The sequence below is a fragment of the Canis lupus genome, chromosome 33, assembly GCF_003254725.2.
Source record: "Canis lupus dingo isolate Sandy chromosome 33, ASM325472v2, whole genome shotgun sequence".
Lineage (NCBI taxonomy): Eukaryota > Metazoa > Chordata > Mammalia > Carnivora > Canidae > Canis > Canis lupus.
In genome coordinates this window covers 28,733,819-28,758,310 of record NC_064275.1, presented here as the reverse complement: position 1 = coordinate 28,758,310, position 24,492 = coordinate 28,733,819, and the positions used below count along the sequence as shown (strand labels likewise).

At 35.5% G+C, this 24,492-nt stretch overlaps 1 protein-coding gene across 2 annotated transcripts in view; it reads left to right on the top strand.

Annotated features, from left to right (window-relative positions):
* OSBPL11 (oxysterol binding protein like 11) overlaps window positions 1–24,492 on the top strand; it is an 81,625-nt gene that overhangs the window by 30,049 nt on the left and 27,084 nt on the right. For both annotated transcript variants that reach the window (XR_004811543.2, XM_025474663.3), the window contains exons 3-8: window positions 6,493–6,668; window positions 7,510–7,589; window positions 9,225–9,401; window positions 12,136–12,337; window positions 16,288–16,433; window positions 21,309–21,449. Coding sequence is in view for 1 of the 2 variants with exons in the window: in XM_025474663.3 (XP_025330448.3) it covers window positions 6,493–6,668; window positions 7,510–7,589; window positions 9,225–9,401; window positions 12,136–12,337; window positions 16,288–16,433; window positions 21,309–21,449 (922 nt within the window). In the remaining variant the exon portion in view is untranslated. The remainder of the gene's footprint in view (window positions 1–6,492; window positions 6,669–7,509; window positions 7,590–9,224; window positions 9,402–12,135; window positions 12,338–16,287; window positions 16,434–21,308; window positions 21,450–24,492) is intronic.

Sequence of the window (24,492 nt, the reverse complement as noted above, 5' to 3'; positions counted from 1 at the left end):
CTGAGCCAAAGGCAGACCCTTAATCAACTGAGCTACCCAGGTTCCCCTGTATCACATCTTCTTTATCCCTTCATTTGTTGATGGACACTTGGACTGCTGCCATAATTTGATTATTGTAAAAAATGCTTCAGTAAGCGTATAGAGTGCATGTATCCCTTTGTATTTAGTGTTTTTATTCTGGTAATAACCGAGTAGTGTGATTACTGGATCATAGGGTAGTTCTATTTTTAGTTTTCTGAGGAACTTCCATACTGTTCTCCACAGTGACTATAGCAGTTTGCATTTCCACCAGCAATGCAAAAGAGTGCCTTTTCCTCCACATCCTCACCAAAACTTGTTGTATCAGTTCTTTTTTTTTTTAAAGATTTATTTATTTATTTATTCATGATAGACACAGTGTCAGAGAAATTACTGCCTATGCTCTTGTAGGATGTCTATGGTTTCAAGTCTCATATTTAAGTCTTTAATCCATTTTGAATTTATTTTTATAGATGATGTAAGAAAGTGGTCCAATAGCATTCTTTTTTTTTTTTTTTAAGATTTTATTTATTCATTCATGAGAGACACAGAGAGAGGCAGAGACACAGGCAGAGGGAGAAACAGGCTCCATGCAGGGAGCCTGATGTGGGGCTCGATCCTGGGACTCCAGGGTCATGCCCTGGGCAGAAGGCGGGCACTAAACCCCACTGAGCCACCCAGGGATCCCTCCAGTAGCATTCTTTTGCATGTATTTGTCCAGTCTCTCCAACACCATTTGTTGAAGAGACTGTCTTTTTCCCAGTGTGTGTGTGTGTGTGTGTGTGTGTGTGTGTGTGTGTGTATATATATATATATATATATATATATATATATAAAATGGGAGGAGGAAAGAATATATGTTCTTGGCATATATATTTTCTTTCATATACTATTCATAGATATATTCATATATATATTCTATTCATATATATGTTCTTTGCATGTGTGTGTGTGTGTATTCTTTCCTACTCCATTGAAGATTAATTGGCCATATAATTGTGGGTTGATTTCTGGATTTTCCGTTCTGTTTCATTGATCCTGTGTGTCTGTTTTTGGGCCAGCACTATACTATTTTGGTTACTCTAGCTTTGTAGTATAACTTGAAGTCTGGAATTATGATGCCTCCAGTTTTGTTTTCTTATTTTTAACCTTCATACTGTTTTTCATAGTCACTGTACCAATTTGCATTCCCATCAGTAGTACACAAGTGTTCCCTCTTCTCCACATTTTTGCCAGCATGTGTTATTTCTGGTCTTTGTAATTCTAGTGATTCTGACGGGTGTGAAGTGATACTTCATTGTGGTTTTGATGTGCATTTCTCTGATTAGTCGTACTAACTCTTTTCATGTGCCTGTTGGCCATCTATGTCTTTTTTGAAGAAATTTCATCCATTTTGAGTTTATTTTTGTGTTTTTTGTATATGGTGTAAGAAAGTGGTCTTAGTTTCATTATTTTGTGTGTGGCTGTCCAGTTTCCCCAACACTTTCTGAAGTGTTGACAATAGACAAAAGTTACTATTAAGATTATAATTACTTGTTCACCTGCCCTGGGCTTTTAAAAATACTTGTAGTTATTAGGCTTTTACGGTTGTTCGGAGGCAGCAAACAAACTTGTGTTTAGGTGCCTATTTTACTCAGGATTCTGAAACTTCTCTGGGACTTTGGAGAGTTTGAATAACAGTCTAAGGTCACACAGGTAGTCAGTAAGGAGCAAAGTCAGGGTAGAATTGGTAGTTGTGAAGTAGGGGGATTCAACTTATTTTTTTTTATAATGGTAAAATATACACAAAATAAAGTTTCTCATTTTAACCACATATGTGTGTTTGTTTCAGTGGCATTAAATGCATTCAACGTGCAATCATCACCACTATCTGTAGCATTATCTGTAGCACATTTTGCATCTTTTCAAATTGAAATTGTGTCCATTAAATAATAGTTCCCTATTTCTCCTCTCCCTTGGCAACCACTATTCTACTTTCTCTGTGCTTTAACTCCTCTAGGTACCTCATATAAGTGAAATCATACAATACTTGTTCTTTTGTGCCTGGCTTATTTCACTGAGCATAGCATATTCAGGGTCCATCCCATGTTGTAGCATGTGTCAGAATTTCCTTCCTTGTTCAGACTGAATAATACTCTTTTTTTTTAAGATTTTAATATTCTATTGCATGTGTGTACCACATATTCTTTATCTGTTCATCTGTTAGTGGATGCTTGGGTTGCTTCACCTTTTGGCTGTTGTGAGTAATGCTGTGAATACTGCTGTACAAATATTTGTTCAAGTCTTAACTTTCCTGTCTTTTGTGTATATACCCAGAAGTGGAATTAACTGGATCATATGGTAATCCTATGTTTAATTTTGGGGGGGTATTTCCATACTGTTTTCCATAGCAGCTAAATCATTTTGCATTCTTACCAGCAGTATACAAGTGTTCTAACGTCTCCATATCCTCACCAACTCTTGTTATTTTCTGTTTTTTGTTTTTTAATAATAGCCTAATAGGTACGAAGTGGTATCTCACTGTTGGTTTTAAACTTAAAAAATAATAATACTGGAAATTGAATCTAGCCAGTTCTGACTCCAAAGGCTATATTTTTACATTATCATCATACTGCTTCTAATTCACATATCATTTGGACATTTCTACTTTTGGCCACAACAAAATAACAGGAGCTGAATTTGCTTTCCTCCCTTAAACAATTTGAAAATGGGACATAATTTATTAAAAAAAGATTTAAAAGAATAGGTGAAGCACTGATAAAAATGTGATCGTTTAACTGAGAAGGCAGTTTGGTTTGTGTTTAGTTGAAAGTACATCAGGTAATCCAAATAAAAGTGATATACAGGAAGTTGGAGATTGTTTGACAGGTCAAAGCTGGATATGAAAACTTAGAAGGAAATCATCCCTATTGAAGTAAAAAGGGCAGTTCTCCAGGGTTCCCATCTTTTATTTAAAAAAAAAAAAAAAGAAGTAAAGTCAAGGGAGTCTTTTCATGTTGTTTTTCACTTCAGGTTTTTGAAATTTTTTGAAGGCTTATATATTCAGATGACATACAGAATATCAATTTTTTTTAAAGATTTTATTTATTTATTCATGAGAGACAGAGAGAGAGGCAGAAACATAGGCAGAGAGAGAAGCAGACTCCTCACAGGGAGCCCAATGTGGGACTTGATCCTGGAACCCCAGGGTCACACCATGAGCTGAAGGCAAGTGCTCAACCGCTAAGCCACCCAGGCGTTCCCCAGAATATCAACTTTTAAAAAAGATTTTATATATTTAATTTAGAGAAAGAGAGAGTGAGCAGGAGGAGGGACAAAGGGAGAGAGAATCTCCAGCAAAAAAAAACCCCTGCAGAACCTTTCATGAGGCTTGACCTCACGACCCCGAAATCATGACCCAAGCCAAAATCAAGAGTCCAAGTGCTTAACTGACTGAGCCACTCATCCAGGTGCCCCCAGAATATTAATTTTTAAAATTTTTATGTCACTTTGGGTTTAGCACTATATTTTGTTCTCTTTCTTAAAGGAAGATAGGTTAACTTTCTCCCCCAACACCCAACAACTGTCATTCATCTAATACTGAATAATACCGAGAAACTCTCAGAAGGGGAACAGAGTAAGAGATTTGGTATCTGTATATATTGTGAAGTGGTCACCACAATAAGTTTAGCATCTGTCATCATACATAGTTACAAAAAATTTTTCTTATGAGAACTTTTAAGATTTCTCTTAGGAACTTTCAAATATGTAATACAGTATTTTTAATGATATCAACTTAACACTATGCTGTTCAGTTACTATTTCTGATTTCACCAGTCACTCCTCGCCGTTATTTTCTGTATATCTAGGTGAATGCCTCTCCTATTGTAAATTTATGGTAATGCTTTTGGGATAAGAACGTGTTCACACACACCAAAAAAAAACCAAAAAAAACCCCCCAAAAAAACAAATTAAAAAAAAAGAAGAAATATGTGTTCACAGCAAACTTGAGGTTTCCAAACATATTGTACTCTAAATTTTCTTTGATTACTTTTACAAGAAGAAACCAGTCATTTTCCTTTGCCTTTTTGTAATGTACTTACAATTTAGAACAGTGGAAAGAGATTTCTTTCTTACTTTCCTTCTATTTTTGTTTGTTCTTTTTGTTAACAGTTTTACTGAAATATACTGCACATTTCATACAGTTTGCCCACTTGAAGTGTACAACTCAATGGTTTTCAGTATACTGATGAGATAGCTGTCTTACTAACCCACCCCTTCTGTTTATTTTTCTGTTTATTAGATGAATTTTTTTTATAGTAGATTCATTTCTTAGTCCTTTAGGGCTGCTATAACAAAATACTACAGACTTAAGTGGCTTATAAACCTTTCTCATAGTTCTGGAGCTTGGAAGTTTAAGATCATGGGGCTGGCATTGTTGGGTCAGGGCCCTCTTCCTATCATAGACTTCTTATTGCATTCTCACATGGCAGAACAAGGGTCAAGGAAGAGGTCTTGGGTCTCTCTGAGAAGGGCACTAACATCACTCCTTAGGGTTCTGCCCTCATGACCTGATCACCTCCCAAAGGCTCTGTTCCCTTAGGGGTTAGGATTTCAACATACGAATTTGCAGGGGACACATTTGGACCATAGCAGATTCATATATGTATTTTGTGCTTTATGCTTATGTTTTAGAAATTGACGATGATGTCGGTGACTATCTTGTGTTAATTCAAATAATCTCTTCAAATAATTTGGAAATAAAGATAAGCCTATTAATTAAAAATGTGCCAAATGTGATGAGCTGTTCACTAAATAGAATTATGGATGGTCAATAAACACGTGAAAAAGTGTATGATTCTTCTAGTAATGAATGAAATGGAAGTTTAAAAGCTCTCCAAAATGCTGATTTTTTTTTAATCTAAATATGGGAACATAATCTTAAAAGTCAGAAGCATACTATAAGATGAACAAGAAAAACTATAGTTCTTTGCTTTCCCATCTGCCTTCTCAGGCAATCACTTTCAACTTTTGCTTGCTTCTTAGCAGTTTTTCTTTCCTTGAAGAGAAGGCTGATTTCATTTTCTCCCAGTTTGATAGGATATGGTTGCCTGTTGCTTAAGACCATATCTTCTAGGACTGTGAACTGGATCAAATGGTCTAGTGTTCTAGAACTCAGTAATATATAGAACGCCAAACTACTCCTAACCCAAACATTAATTTTTTTAACTTAAACGTTTTAGAGTTTTTTAAAAGAACTATTAAACTACTTCACTTGGAATCTTAATAAAATAGTTAATCTGGAACCAAATCATAACATCAAATTCTTTTCCAAAGCGTATCAGTATTTCATCATTTAGTTTCAAGTTCCTTATGTTTCTCCATCTCCAGTTGCAGCTTTTACATTTTTAAACAGGAAAAGTAATCTTTAGTTGTGACCTATTTAATGATACATGCACAAAATCTTTCTACCCTGACATTATTCTCATTGTGTATTTCACTGATTCTTAACCCAGCATCTAGTTCTCCTCAGAGCTCATGTTTTGATTTGTTTCCAGTGAATTTTTTTTTTAAGATTTTATTTATTTATTCATGAGAGTCACGGGGAGAGAGGCAGAGACCCAGGCAGAGGGAGAAGCAGGCTGTGTGCAGGGAGCCTGATGTGGGACTTGATCCTGGACTCCAGGATCATGCCCTGGGCCAAAGGCAGACACTCAACCGCTGAGCCACCCGGGTGTCCCTGTTTCCAATGAATTTTATTTTATTTATTTTATTTTATTTTATTTTATTTTATTTTAATTTTTTTTAATTTTTATTTATTTAATTTATTTATGATAGTCATCAGAGAGAGAGAGAGAGGCAGAGACACAGGCAGAAGGAGAAGCAGGCTCCATGCACCGGGAGCCCGATGTGGGATTCGATCCTGGGTCTCCAGGATTGCGCCCTGGGCCAAAGGCAGGCGCCAAACAGCTGCGCCACCCAGGGATCTCTCCAATGAATTTTAAATAAAAATTCTCACTACAGTTTGTGTTTGAGTAATTTACCTTTCCTGTTAGTGAATTCTGGAGAGAAATCTTCCTCTGAAAGGATACTCTTTGTTTCCTTTTTGCATTATCTGGTATGCCTCTTCTGTATTAAGTGCCTGCCTCATTGAAGGTTTTATGTCATTATTAAATTCGTTCAATTTTTCAATAAGCTTTATTGCAAGGAAATTTGGCCTTCGTGTTTCCAATTCTTGAATGCCTTTTGAATTTTATTTATTTGGTTCTTTTTTTTTAAGGGGAGGGGCAAAGGGAAAGAGAGAGGATCTCACCACTCTGAGATTATGACCTGCGCCAAAATCAAGAGTCATGCACTTAACCAACTGAGCCACCCAGGCACATCTGGAATTCAGTTTTTTAGTAGCAAAAACTCCAAAGTGTGATGATGATTGAAATTTAGTTTGACAAGGGGGAATGTTTAAAAATTATGACTTTCTTTTTTGAATCATTACAGGTTTTTTGTTTTAAACAATGAAGCTGGGTTATTGGAGTACTTTGTGAATGAACAATCTAGAAATCAAAAACCCAGAGGTACTTTGCAGCTTGCAGGAGCTGTAATATCACCTAGTGATGAGGACTCCCACACCTTCACTGTAAATGCTGCCAGTGGGGAACAGTATAAACTTAGAGGTATGATCAAGATATGAGAATTAATAGTGTGATTTTCTTCTTCCCTTGAGTAGTTGATGTACTTTTCTGCTTTCATTTGAGTTTTGGTAACATACTGTCATTGATGATGTAGGTAAGATTCTAAATCGTAGAATTGCTTATGAGTTTATGAAATCTGTTTTAATAAATAAATTTTCTCAAGTGGCACAATAAACAAGTGTATTTACATTTGGCCCCTGCAAAATATTTGTGTAGACAAACCTGATTACTGAAAAATCTAAGAACATAGCTTTAAATTTTATTTTTTGTGTCTGCCACAGATTTGTATTTTACCTCTTTTCTTGATTTGTTTTGCATGCCCTCTTTTGAGGTTTCTAGTGACTAATTCACATCGTTGGGATTTATTAAAATCTGCATATTCATTTTTAAAATATAACTTTTGTTCAGGTAAATTTAACTTGTGTTTTTCATTTAATTAATGCATATAAAGTATAATGATAATCCTAACTGAGCATGTTGTAAGAGATCTGAAAATATTGAGTACACATCAAATGCTTAATAAAGATGATTTAAGTAACAACATATTTTTATGAGAAACTTAGGACATGTTAAGTCTCATATCCCTGTCTAGCTGCATATAATTTATCCTCCTTCTGAAATATCCATCCATATCCAGCTACTGTGTTACCTAACAAAGTTGGTGTTTGGGCCTTTTTCCTCCCTCCCTCCCTCCAGGGGGGACATTTGCTCTAGGGAGAGTAGGAACAATCTCTGGTTTTCAATTATCTGTTCTTCATGCTGTATACAATTGTATTTCAAAAATAAATATAAAAGTGAATAACTTTTAGGTTCTTTTTATCAGCCACAGATGCTAAAGAGCGACAACATTGGGTTAGCAGACTTCAGATATGTACACAACATCACACTGAAGCTATCGGAAAGGTATGTGGATTCCTATATGATATTAATGCATAAAAATGAGGGAAAGACTACTTATTATCTTTTTATATTTTTAAATTGCAAGACTATTCACATACCATAAAATTTACCCTATTAAGGTGTGTGGTTCCATTCTATTTATTTATTTATTTATTTATTTATTTATTTATTTATTTATTTACATTCGTTTTAATATATTTACAAGATTGTGCAACCATTGCAACTGTCTAGTTCCAGAACATTTTCATCACCCTCCAGAAAACCCGTATCTATGTGCAGTCACTTACTATTTCCAAGCCTCTGGCAAACACCAATCCATTTTCTATTTCTATGGGTTGGTCCACTCTCAGCCTTTTATATAAATAGAATCATACAAAATGAGGTTTTACTTCTGGCTTCTTAGACTCCACATGATGTTTTTCAGAGTTAGAAGCAAATTTTATTATATGTCCAATTTTACTTGTTCTTTAGTCTTTTATGTACACATAGTATTTTCAGGGTTCATTCATGTCATTGCATGGATCATTTTATTCTTTCTTATGGCTAAATAATATATTGTATGAATACACCACATGTTTATTCATTTATCAGTCAGACATTTGAGTTGTTTCCATTTTGTGGCTATTATGAATAACATTTATGTCTAGGTTTTTGTGTGAACACATGATTTCACTGAGGTGTGTATTTAGGAGTGGAACTACTGAGCCATATATGGTGGTTCTCTGTTTAACTTTTTGAGGAGCCACCAAACTGTCTTCCAGAGTAGCTGTCCTGTTTCACATTCCTATTTGCAATGTATGAGGGTTCAGTTTTCCCACATCCTCACCAGTACTTGTTACTGCCCCGCCACTTTTTTTTAACTGTAATAGGCATCCTGTGTATGTAAAATGGAATCTCACTGTTGTTTTGATTTCATTTCCCTAATGACTAATAATGTTGGACATCTTTCTCTATGCTTACTGATCACTTGTATATCTTTTTTGGAATGTTTTTTCTTTTTTAAGGTGGAAAGGATGGTCTGAGTACTTGAAATCTGAGTTAGAGATATCTAAAAACCATCCAAGAGGTATAGTTCAAGAGTTCCATACCTCTGTGATAGCTTGACTTTAAAAAATGATGTTTTTTCCTGTTTTTTTTTTCTCCATAAGTAAATTTTAAAAAGTTGTTTGTGATTTAGGCCTACTGCCCAGTCTTCAGGAAATTCATAACAAAAGTTTTACTCCTACTGCAGGATTGTAGTCATTGGCAGTGATCAAAGGGTACTAGTTGTTCCAAAGATACTTGCATGTTACATTAGAAAATGTATTATACTGCATATTTTTGCTTCAATTATGGTGTTTAAAAACCTGAAATTAGAAATGTCTTATTCTAATATTTGTAAAATGTGAGAAAATATTCTCAACAGCACAAACCCATAATCAATTTTCTAAATAAATTACAACTTTACTGTTGGATGTGTCAAATGTTTAAACTTTGAGTGTTTTAAATTTTAGCATTTTTTTCAGGAATGTTCTTGTAGTCAGTTCTGAGGTGAATTTAATTTTTAAAACTGTTCATGGTGTAGACCTAAAGTATATATGTAATATGTGAGGCTTAGCCTAAATTTTTTGAAAACAAATTATTTTCTTTGTCTAATAGAATAATCCTCCTCTGAAATCACGAAGCTTCTCACTTGCATCTAGTGGTAATTCTCCTATATCCCAGAGGAGACCAAGTCAAAATGCCATTTCTTTTTTTAATGTTGGACATTCCAAACTACAATCAGTGAACAAAAGAGCTCACTTACCTCCAGACCATCTTGTGGAAGTCAGAGAAGTGAGTATGAATTAAAGTCAAATTAAAATGCACAAAATTGTCTAACTTGCTTGGTTCTGTCACAAAAGAATTTGAAATCTTATTTGTGTCTTCTAGGGCCCTCAGAGAACTGCATGAAAACTTAATAGTAGCATTTTCTGAAATTAGAAATTAGATGCAGTGTGGAATCTAATATATAATCCATGAATTTTTTTTTCATGAACTTTTCATATTCTGTTGCATGGAAATCTATTGATTTGTCTTACAATTAGAAAGTATCTTTAATCTATGCATCATTTTATGACTCTACACATTAGTCATTTGGAAAATATCATTTCACAGAGTTATGCAGGTCTTGGAGATATTGATCTGTTTTATCATACTGTATCAATAAGTTCCCATTCATTAACGTCTTCACCAATCTCTTTAGAGAAGGCTTTCAGTATTGGGAAGTTGTCCAGCTATGGGACTCCAGGATCACGCCCTGGGCCAAAGGCAGGCGCTAAACCACTGAGCCACCCGGGGATCCCTTATTTTTTATTTTAAAGCTCAGGTTACCCGGGATCGAATCCCACGTCGGGCTCCCGGTGCATGGAGCCTGCTTCTCCCTCTACCTATGTCTCTGCTTCTCTCTCTCTCTCTCTCTCTCTCTCTCTCTGACTATCATAAATAAATAAAAATAAAATAAAAAAAAATAAAGCTCAGATTTTATAATTGGCAATAAATACTGTTGTCTTTTTTTGTTTGTTTTGAAGTGATAGGTTTGTTTTATTTAATTTTTAGGAAATGCCAAGTTTGAATATCTTTAGTTTCTAACAGTCATTCTATAATGCAAAACACTCCTGTGTTTCTCCTCTGCTTTGCTATAACACTGTACGCTTCTGTATTCTTATTCTGGTCATCAAATGTATGGAGTTTTCCCACCGCAAAGCAATTCTCTAATTCTCTGTGGACAACAGCTGTGCATCCTACAATTTAATTCAATTTGGCACTATCTACATAAAATAGTGTTGGATCCCACAAGACTGCCCCCCTTTTAGACACCAGCTGCAAGTTCAGGTTGTCACCTGTGCCTTTGACCAACCTGGTATAAATTAACTCAGGAACAGGCCAATGTAAGAGGAGATGCATAGGGCCAGATAAGGGGGAAAGGCATGGAGCTTCCATGTGCTTTCTAGTCTACTACCCTCCCAGTACCTCCAAATGTTCACCAACCAGAAGCTTCTGAACTTTCTCTTTTTTTTTTTTTTTTTTTTTTTAATGGAGGCTTCATGAGGTAGGCACAATTGACTGAATCATCAGCTATTGGTGATTAATTCATCCTCCAGCCCCTTTCTCCTCCCTAGAGGTTGGCAGATGGGGCTAAACACATATATACATATCTGTTGGTTATATACCTAAGAGTATAATTGTTCAATTGTAGATTATAATTATTTAACCCTGTATATTTAACTCTGCTAAATACTGTCTAACTGTTGGCGAGAGTGGTTTTACTATTCGTAAGTTTGGATTACTGAAAGTTAGTCCTAACATTTATATACAAAACATTTTATATACACAAAGCACACATATATATGCATGTATAAATATGTACATATAGTTATCTTCATATCCACACTTTTCATTTAAAAACCTTTTCTCTGGTAAGGGTGAATGTTCGATCCATTGCTATGACCTGTATTCAGGGGCTCTTTAATGTATGACACACTTGATTTGTTGGGTAGGATAATTGCATCTTTCTTTCACTAGCCCTTTGATGAATCGTATTAAAAATTGCCTGGGGATCCCTGGGTGGTGCAGCAGTTTAGCGCCTGCCTTTGGCCCATGGCGCGATCCTGGAGACCCGGGATCAAATCCCACGTCAGGCTCCCAGTGCATGGAGCCTGCTTCTCCCTCTGCCTATGTCTCTGCCTCTCTCTCTCTCTCTCTCTCTCTCTCTCTCTGACTATCATAAATAAATAAAAATTAAAAAAAAATTGGAACAGTGCCTCGGAAAGCTAAAAGTCTCTTCATTATAGTTTCTATGTGAATTGAAATAGTGGCTTAAAAGATAGGCAGTCTGAGACTGTTCTGCTCACAATTGAGTATTTAAGCATAATAAATTCAATAAAGTAATTAAGCACAATAAATTCAGGTTTCATTTTAAAATTTTGGGTTGCTTATCAAGCATTGTTATTCTGTTGGCTCTCTTAGGAAAAGTGAACAGAACTCTTGATCAAAGCAGGATGTATTAAACTCTTTTAACCTGAAAAGCTTATATCCAGTACTTGCTACAAAATCAGACTAATGGGACCAGAAAGTTAGATTAGAGAAAAGGAAGCAGGAGAACCATCATGTTCTCAGTGTAGGTTCAAATTGAGCCTGACCAGAGGTGCTGAGAAGAAAGAGGTTAAGAGCCCATACTGGGGACTAATTTTACTTTGTAATGAAATATTTAATGTTGCTGTTGAAGATGATCTTGGATGTTCTTTAATGACTTGTACAAATGTATACTGTTAAAAGATTTGTCAAGGCTTTTGAGCTTTGTTGCTTCCAAAGAAAAAGTGCAGCTGCCAAAGACACCATCTTTTGCACAATTGATAAGCACTACTAAATAGTGCTCATTAATTGAGAATAGCCAAACATAAAATAGATTTCTAAGCCTAATATATCCTAAAAATGGTTCAGAAGCTAATAGGGTAATGAGAATGAAAACTATGTATGCATGATACACAGAAATCATGAGTGGGATACATGGAACTGTTGTTTTCCTTAGATGATGTCTCATGCTGAAGGACAACAGAGAGACTTAATTAGGCGAATTGAATGCCTTCCTGCTTCTGGCCATCTTAGTTCCTTGGACCAGGATCTCTTAATGCTCAAAGCTACTTCCATGGCAACTATGAACTGCTTAAACGACTGCTTTCATATTCTCCAGTTGCAGCATGCATCACATCAGAAGGGCTCATTGTCTTCCGGTAAGTTGCAGATTAAAAGCAGGACTTAATATTAAGGGCCAAAGCATGGAAAGGTTGTGTCTGTTGTAATTCTAACTCCTAAAAAATCTTAATAATAATAATAATAATAATATAAAAGAAAACCAGTGAGCTTCTTGATTTTTAATTACATAAATGTTAAACTCTTATTTTGTCCTTTTTTGAATCTAAAATGATTTTAGGCCCAATGTTTAATATAATTGAATATCCCTTTGGGGACCTCAACTTCACATGTTGAAAACTCAGCTCAAAACCTACATCTCCTACATTTCTGCTAAAATTGGTGGCATTGTTATTCATCCAGTCGACCTTAGTAGAAATATTGGAACCAGTTCTTATGGTTTAGTCCACTGTTCACTATATGCACTTTAAGCTAGAGATACTAAAGTCGATCAGTCACTTTTCAGTTTGAAAAATACGGTGTACATACAGTATTTGAGAGCACTGACTTGTTGAAATTAATCCATCAAGGAAAATAGTGCCATTGTATGGGAGGACAAAAAATGAGTTTTTCTATTTAATGAGATAAGTAAACTCATCACATTTTTCATTTTGAGATATAATTGACCTACAACTCTCTAAGTTTAAGATGTATAGCATATTGATTTGATACATACACATGTTGCAATATGATTACCACCAATATGATGATCACATAATTATCACTTTTTTTGTGGTGAGAACATTGAGGATCTAGTCTTTTAGCAGCTTTGAAGTACTTAACACAGTATTGTTGACTGTAATCACTATGATGTGCATTAGATTCCCAGAATTTATTCATCTTCTAGTTGTAACTTTGCACCCTCTAACATCTCGATTCTCCCATTCCCATCGCTTTGTTTTAACAGTAGTAACTTACTAGTTCATACCAATTCATTGTCCTCTTACTCAACTAACCCCGCTTGTGAAGAAAGTTAATTTAGAAAGATACTGAGTGTCTGCCCAGGAAGAAGTTTGCCATAGTCCGATCTATTTTTTTTTTTTTAAGATTTTGTTTATTAGAGAGAGAGAGACAGAGAGAACATGTATATGCAAGCTGGAGGAAAAGCAGAAGGGGAGGGAAAAGGATGAGGAAAAAATCCCAAGCAGAGTGTGTGCTGAGTGGGGAGCGCAGCATAGGGCTTGATCTCATGACCCTGAAATCATGACCTGAGCTGAAACTAAGAGTGTGAGTCACCTACACACCCCCTACCATAGTCCAGTCTTGATGTGGATATAATATGGCTTCTGTCCTCATGTATGCCTACCTAAATCAATATTTCAAGCTAACTATGTTTAATGGCTAGTAAGCCATGCATGTTTCCCGTAAGGAACTCATGGTCCACTTGGGAATGAACATATAAACTTAACTGTAATATGGAAAGTACTGTTTACAATGGGAACAAAATACTTTGGGAGAATATATGAATGGATCAATACTTCTGACAAAAAAAGTCTGGAAAAAGGCCTAGAAAAGCTCCAAAAGCCAGTGGAGAGAGAGGAGAGTGTGCTTGGAAGAGATAGACTGGCATAAGTTGTGAGTTGTGAACGTGGACCAGGGCCTTGGAGGAATTGTAGGTAGTATATAAATTTTCTCCCATTATAAAGCAGCACACACTTGAAATGCCTGGGTGACTCAGTCTGATAAGCATCCAAATCTTGATCTCAGCTCAGGTCTTGATCTCAGGGTTGTGAGTTCAAATCCTGCGTAAAAAAAAAATAAAGCAACATATGCTATTATAAAAAACTGAGGACCTATTATACAGTTGAACAAAAAAAGAAATCATGCATTATCCTACTAACCAGAAACTGCCACTGTTAATATTAGTACATACCCCACCAGATTTTCTTTCCTTCCTAGTTTTTGTTTTAACCCCATTTATTATTAGAAAATATGTTTTTATCTTATACTTTTCATGTAATATCAAGAATATTTTCCAACTTCTGTTATGCTTTTGGTAAACACAGTTTTTATTGGCTACATTATATTCCGTTGAAGGGATAGGTCTTTGGTTTACTTGACTGTTCTCCTGTTGAACATTGGATGAGTTACCTTGAACTTTGAGATTTGGGTTAATTCTGGTGTTTGTAATAATAATGTTGTCAGGTAAATGAAAGTTTGATTTTAGTTAATGCTACTTAATTTTTACAAAGCACATCAAGTAGCGCAGTGTTAAATACTACATACTTAATACTTGGTTAATTAAATATATATAATTCTTCTAATTCTTAAAATTTCATTTGTGGAGTTAGAATACACAGTTGTATCTTTAAATGATTGTATTTTTAAATGATTGGCTGCATGCTTAGTGAAGCATATACAAGCATGTATAAATTTGTATTTTTTCAAATTAAAAAATGGTACAGACTATAAACTACAGACGTGTTTAAAGTAAAAGCTGTTTTTCCTCATTACTATGTTTTAGGGCATAGATTTATGGGTATTTGGTGGAATTGATTAGCTAGTATTGGTATTTCTTACTATAAATAGTCATTTTCCAAATTAGGTCTGTAGAAATGTATTTTTCAGTCATTTGAGAATAAAAATATAACTAGAAAAGGAAACTGAATTACCTTTCACTCAAATTTTGAAGTGACACAAGAAATGAAATCTAAATTTAAATTAGTTTTTAGTCCTATGAGGTCTCTTAATGTATGTTATCCAAAGGATCATTGATTTAGAGGGATCATGAGACCAGATGATTGGTTTGATAAAGAGTATTTTACTTTTAGAAATAAAGAGATCTGGGGGCACCTGGTTAAGCATCTGTCTTCAGCTCAGGACGTGATCCCATGGTCCCCGGAGCCCCGAGTCCGGCTCCCACTCCACAACTACTCTCTCTGCTCTCTTCCTCTCTCAAGTAAATAAATAAAATCTTTTTAAAAAATAGAAGTAAAGACATCTAGATTTTGATATTAAGAATGAACATTTTAAGGTAGGAACAAAATGTTTTCATTTCTATGGAATTTTGAAACTGGCCTCTTGAACTTACTCAGGGCATTCCCTGAGAAGTTGGCCTGAAGTGGCGAGGCAGGATGCTCTGGTAGTCTGGTGGGTACTTAGTAATTTATCACTATACTGAAGTCTGGCATTTCATTATAGATTGAGTGAATGACCTACTCTTTGTAATTTCTGCTGTAGTAGTCTGAGCATCCCTTATTGTAGCACTCTAATAACCAGGCTTCTGTGAAACCTAGATCAGCCTCTGAAATCAAATGGAACATTTTCCATTATTGATTAGGCATAGAATCCACTTTGTTAAACTAGTTGAGGGTAATAAGAGACATTTGAGTCATTAACTGAGAAGATGACAGGTCTCTAAATGTGACCACTGTCTTTCACTAGGTCACCTATAATTTATTCAGTAGAAAAAAGCCTTTCAGTTTAAAAGTATCTGCACCTCTTTACATGATTAAAAAACAAGAATGGACATGTATTCCTAATGTAAAGTACTTATATTAGGCCAAAATGGCTATTTTGAATGGTTAGAAAATTGCTACTGAAAATAAGGTTCAATTCCAAAAATGAAGAAATTTTTACTGTTTCAAAATCCCAGGCTCCTCCTGTAATTGTGTGGCTCCCTAAAGCCTAATTGCATACTTTTTGATCATTAGGAAGAAGGACCGTGTTTTTACAGAAAAGGTAGCAAATCAACTATTAGGGTGGGAATACATTATCATTTACAGATTTCCCAAGAAGAAGGTCATTTCCATTTAGGGTTGATTCTTTTAAAAGGTATCTGATTTCAAGTCGCAATTTGCTCTGTTGTAACATACCCAATCATGATGCTCATGCTAATGAGATACAAGTGGCTGTTTTGCAGAGTCTCTTAACAGGTTGAATTGCTTTTAGTCTTGTGGGCTCAAAACAAAATTGTTTAATAAAATCCACATCTGCTGAACTTTCCAGATTATGAGCAAGTTTCAGCGAAAGTTTTCTCTTACTTCATCAGGAACGACAATCGAGTGGTTAGAACCAAAGATACCTTTATCAAACCACTATAAAAATGGAGCTGATCAGCCTTTTGCAACTGAGCAAAGTAAACCAGTGGCGGTCCCAGAAGAGCAGTGTGTTGAAGAATCTGGACCATTAGCAAGGGTAAGGTAATGTGAAAATACAGTTTTGATGTAAAAATTAGGAATCACTAAGGAGGTTCAGTTCTCTTTTCATTGTCAGGGCATGCAAGTCATTCTAACACCAGAGCAACATTCTTGCAGACTCTAGATATTGTTTTTCTAATTTAAGTAGCAGTGGCTTTAGAAGAGGTCTGTTGTATAATACTTGCATGTTTTGTGTTTTTCAGGTTAAATTATGTGCCTTTTGTAGTTTGGGCTCACTTTTGCTTGATAAAACTGTATTGAAAAGTTGCAATTTGCATATTTTTATTTTTCTAGAGAATAACGTATCTAATAAGATTTGCAATATAAGATTTGTAATTATTTGCAGGATAAGAAATATATTTATCTTAAATCTTAATGTAACATTACTTTATTTGATGTTTACTATTAAATTTGCAAGTTTAAAAATTTACTATTAAGTCTTTTTTGTTGTAAGCACTTTACCAAACCAGTTTAAGTTACTCTACTTAAAATAGCATAGTCTCAGGGTTTTATGTTTTTATAAGTATTATTTATTCCACATTTCTCAGATGCTAAAGCATTTTTTATTCTAGTCATAGTTCCACCACTGTAAAAAAATCATATTGGTTTTTTGCCTATTGTGTTATCTTTATGGTTATCATAATTACGTAGTTTTATTTTAAGCTCTTTTTATTTGAAACTTCTCATAAGTATTTTTTCTGGCCTATATAATTAAAATTTTACAGGTTGAAATAAGCTATTAAATATCTAGGCTCTTTGTTATTTTTTGTTATTATAAATAACACTGTATCATCTTGTCTATTTTTTTTTCCTCTTTATTTGGGTTATATCTTGAGGTTATAGTCCCAAGTAGAATTACTGAGTCAAGAATAACACACAGCTTATGATTATTTATATATTTGCAAATTACTTCTTCAAAGAAGTACATGGGGCCACCTGGGTGGCTTATTCGGTTAAACATCCCAACTCTTGATTTCATCTCAGGTCATGATCTCAGGGTCCTGGGAGCAAGCCTGGATCTGTGCTCTGGCTCTGTGCTCTGCAGGGAGTTGGCTTGAGATTCTCTCTCTTCCTCTGCCCCTCCCCCCCATATAAATAAAGAAATCTTAGAAAGAGAGAGAGAGAGAGAGAGAGAAGAAAGAAAAGAAAAGAAAGAAAGAAAGAAAGAAAGAAAGAAAGAAAGAAAGAAAAGAAAAGAAAAGAAAAGAAAAGAAAAGAAAGAAAGAAAAGAAAAGAAAAATACACGATGCACGATACAGAGACTTCCAAAATTGGCCAAAACCTTGGTTTAATGAGGCAGGCAATGGCAGCAGTGTAGATGGGAGAGAAGAAAAAAACAGTAGGAAATGCTTTTTTTTCCCTCCTGTAACTTTTTGACCAGCTCATTTCTAGTCAAGTAGCTAGTATTTATTAAGCTATTTAGTGTATGACAGACAAGTCCAATGTTAGGTATTAGAGGAGACGTAAAAAATCAAAGACATAGTTCTTTCACTGAAGAGACTTATAATCTGCTTGGAGTCACAATAACATATAGACCAAAACAATGAGAGGATAAACATGAAGCAGCATTTTGCTTTCCATCTTAATTGCTATGGCTTAGGGTGTTAGGATATGGGCATTCTGAGAAAGAAAGAGAGGTGTATTCAGTAGAGTGGATAAGGAATGCTTTGGAGAGGAAATGGAATTGGAATCAGGCTTTGAAAGAAGACAGGATTTAAAGAGAAAAGAGGAGTAGTAGGATACTCTCAGGATGGATGAATACCAGAGCAGGGATACTAAAGCATATATGCTTATTGTGGTGAAAGCTTGCTTGATGGTTTGTTTTTTTTTAAGATTTTATTTATTTATTCATGAAAGACACACAGAGAGAGGCAGAGACACAGGCAGAAGGAGAAGCAGGCTCCATGCAGAGAGCCCGATGTGGGACTTGATCCCCGCACCCAGGATCACGCCCTAGGCCAAAGACAGGTGCTCAACCACTGAGCCACCCAGGCATCCCATTGCTTGATTATTTAAAAAAAAATTTTTTTTTAAAAAATTTAAAAAATTTTTTTATTCATTTATGATAGTCACACACACAGAGAGAGAGAGAGAGGCAGAGGGAGAAGCTGGCTCCATGCACCGGGAGCCCGACATGGGATTCGATCCCAGGTCTCCAGGATCGCGCCCTGGGCCAAAGGCAGGCGCCAAACCGCTGCGCCACCCAGGGATCCCCCATTGCTTGATTATTTTAAACCCAGATCCTGTCATTTACTGACATGTGGACCAATAATTAACCACTTAGCTTCAATTTTCTCATTTGTAAAGTGGAGATAGTAATATCTTATAAAGATTGTTATGAACATAAAATGAATTTAGCAGAGCACCTGGTTTATGGAAAGTGATCACAGGATGGTTAGATTTTACAAATCCAGATAACCATTTGTGCTGCATTCTCTGGGGATTGATAATCCCTGGAGCCAGTGCTCCATAAAATATAGTGTAAACTGTGTCTCGAAAGAACATAAAAATCATACAGAAGAATTTAGTATTAATGTAATAGATGATAAAATCATGAGCATGGGATATGTTTAAGATTGATATATATGATACGACCTAGAATTAAAGTGTTGATAGAAGGCTGTGGAGGTAGAAATGAAGACAAATGAATAGGTAATACGCATTTCAAATGAAAATCAGTTGGACTTGTGATTGAATACCTGTTGGGTTAGATGAAAGATAACTCCCACGTTTGTGAGCTTAAACAACTATAGGTAGAATTGGGGTGCTATTCACAAAGTTAGGAAAATTAGGAAGACAGAGTCTTTTTTTTTTAAGATTTTATTTATTCATGAGAGAGAGAGGGGCAGAGACCCAGAGAGAGAAGCAGGCTCCGTGCAGCACCCTGAGCCAAAGGCAGATGCTCAACCGCTGAACCACCTGAGTGTCCCAAAAGAGTCTTTTCAGAGGAAAGGTTTGGTATGGTTTATGAACTTGTTGAATTTTTAAAGATTGTATTTTTAAGTAATCTCTTCACCCGCTGTGGGACTCGAACTCACAACCTCAAGATTAAGAGTCTCCTGCTGTACCAACTGAGTCAGCCAGGCACCCCTGACCATGTTGAATTTTATGTGAGAGGAGGATATATAATTGTAAACGTATATTACGTTTACAATTAGAAATAATGAAACCAGAGCTTTGGAGCGAGATTAAGACTAGAGATATAATTTCCAAGTGAAAATCGCAAACTGTAAGTCATATACTCTAACATCTTCACTCTTCTCAATGAGAATACAAAGCATATTGGGGGTTAGAGAGGCATTAAGTTAAAGGTAGGACACTGAGATGCAGAGGAGAACATTGTGATTTATTTCCAAATCTTTTGAAGTAGTGAATAGACCAGAAATATCACCTAGTGTAAGTCGAAAGAAATAAGCACATAGGTACTATTTTTAATTACAAAAGACACTAGACTCTACTCAAGTATATCAGAATAGACCTGAATTTTCTAAAAATTTCATACCTGCCTACTTGAAATATGAGTGTTAATGCAAGCTGGAGACAGACATATAGTAGTGGAGATTTTGCTGCCAAGTGATGGAAAAGTAAATCTTAATAAGGCTACAATGAAGCCCACACAGTTCCTTTGTGCCATGTCAGAAATCAGAAGGACAGAGGTGGAATTAATATGAGTTTGGTGAAATACTGGTGTTTTCCCTTTGCCTTGCAGTCTCCAAATATGAATTCCTAGAAACTCAAGAGTTCTTGCCACTGTCTGCTAACCATTCTGGGTTTGTAGGGATATTATATATTCAAGCACATTCATTTGAATTTTGGTAATGCTTTTATCTTAAGCTTTTCTTTAAGAAAGGTGATGACGTCTAAAAAGAGACATTTCAAAAAGAAAGAAGAGGCACCTGGGTGGCTCATTTGTTTGGATGTCTGCCTTCAGCTCAGGTCATGATCCTGGGGTCTTGGGATCAAGCCTTGCATTGAACATCCTGCTCAGTGGGGAGTCTGCTTCTCCCTCTCTGCCCCCCTCCCACCCCACCCCCCCGCCTTGCTTGTGTACATACACACTTATGTGCGTTCTAAAATAAACTAAAATCTTTTAAAAAGAAAAAGGAGAGCTTCCAACTTCTTACATTCACACCAAGGTTTAGAATCAGTAAATAATTAATAGCATTCCTTTTTTTCTATTACAATAAATAATGACCACTTTTGTAAAAACAAAAACTGTAATCTTTTAAATAATTTTTCTACCACATTGTTATATTTATTTAATATTATTTTCATTAGAGGAAGTTCCAAACTACAAAGTAAACTTGGTATCATATACTAATGTTAAGGTTATATTTGCATTACTAATCTGTGTCCTAGGTTCTGACTCCAAATATAATGGTACCTTTTCAGAGGTATATTCATATTTTTAAAAAATAATAATAATAAAAAAATAAATGTCTTCAAGTATGTTGTTTATACTTTTCTTTTTTTAAGGTAACTGTGAAGTCTGTCCTGTAATTAGCATTCCTGTCTGTTGTTTGCAAAGCTTGCTTTTTAATCTGATTCCTATATTGAAAAGAAAGAAAACACAAGAGTCTTCTTGCACAAAGAAACAGTGACAGAAAAGAGACTTTTATTCTATTTTTTTTTTTTAAGATTTTATTTATTTATTCATGAGAGACACACAGAGAGAAGCAGAAACACAGGTAGAGGGAGAAGCAGCCTCCATAGGGAGCCTGATGTGGGACTCCATCCCGGGACCACAGGATCATGCCCCAGGCCAAAGGCAGACGCTCAACCGCTGAGCCACCCAGGCACCCCGAGACTTTTATTCTTAATGGATATTAATAAGCACTTCTAACACTAGGTTTTTGCTTTGTTTTACTTCAAGGAACCTGAAGAAATAAATGCAGATGATGAGGTAGAGGATATGTGTGACAATAAGGAAGATGACCTGGGAGCTGTGGAAGAGCAACGTAGTGTTATCCTACATCTCTTGTCACAGCTTAAGCTGGGCATGGATTTAACAAGAGTAAGTAAATGAGATAAACTAGCTTTGGAGATCACTAGGTCAGGACTACCTGTAATTGTTGTCAGGGCTTTTTATTCTTTATGAATTGGTTTCTTAGTCTCTCTCTTTTTTTAGGATTTTATTTTTCAAGTAATCTGTCTACCCTGCTTTGGGGGCTCGAATTTATAGCCCCAAGATCCACGGACTGAGCCAACCAGGTGCCCCTAGTTTCTTAGTCTCTTAACATTTCTTATTTCATTAAAAAAAATGTGACAATTATCTTGCGTAGCAGGAAGTCACATGACAAGTAAACACCTATAATCTTGTTTCAGTACAAATTAAAGAGGTTCATTGGTATACTGAACTGGAGAATCTAAAGGAAAGGATAAAATCCCAGAAAACCATGAAAAACTTGATACTTCTACTTTACTCTTCACATGTTGCATAATGCAGGTTGGGTGTTAATATATAACAGAGGTCAGCAAACATTTTCTGTAAAGGGCCAGGTAATAGATTTTTTGGGGTATGTGGATGCAGGTTTCTGATGGAACCATTCAGTTTTGTCTTTATAGTATGAAAGCAGCCATAGATGATATGTTGGGCTGGGCATGGCTGTGTTCCAACAGAGTATTATTTATAACAACAGAGGCCAGATTTTCCCCAAAGGCCATAATTTGCAGTCCCTGGTCTGTAGCCTTGCTTACTTTAAAAGTGTGGTCTGAATTAACTAGATGTGGGAATTCTTTTACAATGTACGCATATATCAGATCACCACAATATACACTTTAAATATCTTACAATATTTTTTTTAATATCTTAACAATATTATTTGTCAATTATACGTTAGTAAAACTGGAAAACAAAATATTGTCTGAAGACTAGTAACATCACCATTGCTGGAGAACTTGTTAGAAGTACAGAATCTCAGCCCCTAACCCCAAATATAGAGGATCAGATCTATGTTTTTTTTTTTTTAAGATTTTATTTATTATTTATTATTTTTAAATTTTTTATTTTATTTATTTATTCATGAGAGACATAGAGAGGCAGAGACAGGCAGAGGGAGAAGCAGGCTCCACGCAGGGAGCCCGATGTGGGACTCGATCCCGGGACTCCAGGATCACGCTCAGGGCCGAAGGCAGACACTAAACCGCTGAGCCACCCAGGGATTCCCCCCCCTCAGATTTACATTTTAATAAGATGCCTTTTGTTCATATATAAACTTTGAGAAATACTAACAGTAATTTTTTTTTTTAATTTTTATTTATTTATGATAGTCACAGTGAGAGAGAAGCAGGCTCCATGCACCGGGAGCCCGACGTGGGATTCGATCCCGGGTCTCCAGGATCGCGCCCTGGGCCAAAGGCAGGCGCCAAACCTCTGCGCCACCCAGAGATCCCCTAACAGTAATTTTTAATTTTAGGCCAGTCTTTTCCATTTCCAGTTTATCTAATTAGCATGTCTTAATTTATTTTAGCAATCAATCTATGATGTTAATTTGAAAAGGAAATTAGGTTCAAAACCTATGTATGGGGGATCCCTGGTGGCTCAGCGGTTTGGCGCCTGCCTTCGGCCAGGGTGTGATCCTGGAGACCCAGGATCGAATCCCACGTCGGGCTCCCGGTGCATGGAGCCTGCTTCTCCCCCTGCCTGTGTCTCTGCCTCTCTCTGTGTTTCTCATGAATAAATAAATAAAATCTTAAAAAAAAAAAAAAAAAAAAAAACCTATGTATGTCAGATATTACTACTGTGGGATTATGTACTTTGAATTACTGCTGACACTACTTTTCATTAGTATGGAATTTCAGAATTGACAGCAGGATGTATATTGCAAATTAAGGATTTTGTTGTTACTGAAGATAGTGAAAATGTAGATTAAAAGTGACTTAAACTCTAACTTTTGTTTTTATTTTTTTTAAATGTAACTTTTAAATGAAAAGCATTTTGCCTTTAGCATTTACTTTGAATCATCTCAAAATCAAAACATATTTTTTTGTTTACTTAGACTTAGAGTGATTACAAGGGAGTTTAAAAGGAAATGAATTGAATTTTTTTTTAAATGAATTGAATTAAAAGCCTGCTAAGAAACAGACATTTTAGGAATTATTAAAAAAACCCATTAACCTTTCCTCTTTCATCTAACCATAATATTTCAACTGGGTATCATTTCTATTCATTTCTATTCTTTTTTTTTTTGTATCATTTCTATTCTAGAAGTATTTTCATATTAGTGGTTCAGAAAAGACTAGTAGTTGTAAAGTCAGCTAAAATGAATAATGACATGAAAGATTGGTTTGGTTATTTTGGTGTTTGCTGTTCCTTAGTAGATTTAGGTTTATAAGACATAAAAACAGGTTTGTGAGGCATAAGACCATTTGAAAAGAATGTGCTGTGATAATAATCCAGATGGTAAAGCTTTCTCTAGGCATGGTAACCATATATAATATAGCTTCTCCACATTTGTTCCTTGTTAATTAAAGATATAAATACGTATATAGTATTTATATATAAAATCATTAACAATGACCAACCATGCATTATGAGCATTCACAAAATGTTGAAAATAATGGTATTTTTTGAGCAACATTTAAAAATCTGGTGACTAAACTGCCATCACATCTACCTTCTTTTATAACAATAACATTGGTGGAACAGAATTTTTTTTATTAAGATTTTATTCATGAGAGACAGAGTCAGAGACACAGGCAGAGGGAGAAGCAAGCTCCACATAAGGAACCTGATGCGGGACTTGATCCTGCGACCCCAGGATCACACCCTGAGCCAAAGCAGACACTCAACCACTGAGCCACCCAGGCGTCCCAGAACAAATATTTTTTGAGCCCCTCTTATATTCCAGACACTGTGCTAGGTGCTGGGACTATATCCTCAAAGAAGGTAACCGGGGTCCTAGCCTGTGTGTTGTGAATAAGTAATAACTGTTCACTTTGTTCCTTTTTAAATAATATTATGAATTTAGTAGAATTATACAGTTTACAGAAAGTTTTGGAAAATAAAAGAAAAAAAATCTATGATTTCATTACCCTAACAACACAACACTAAGTTT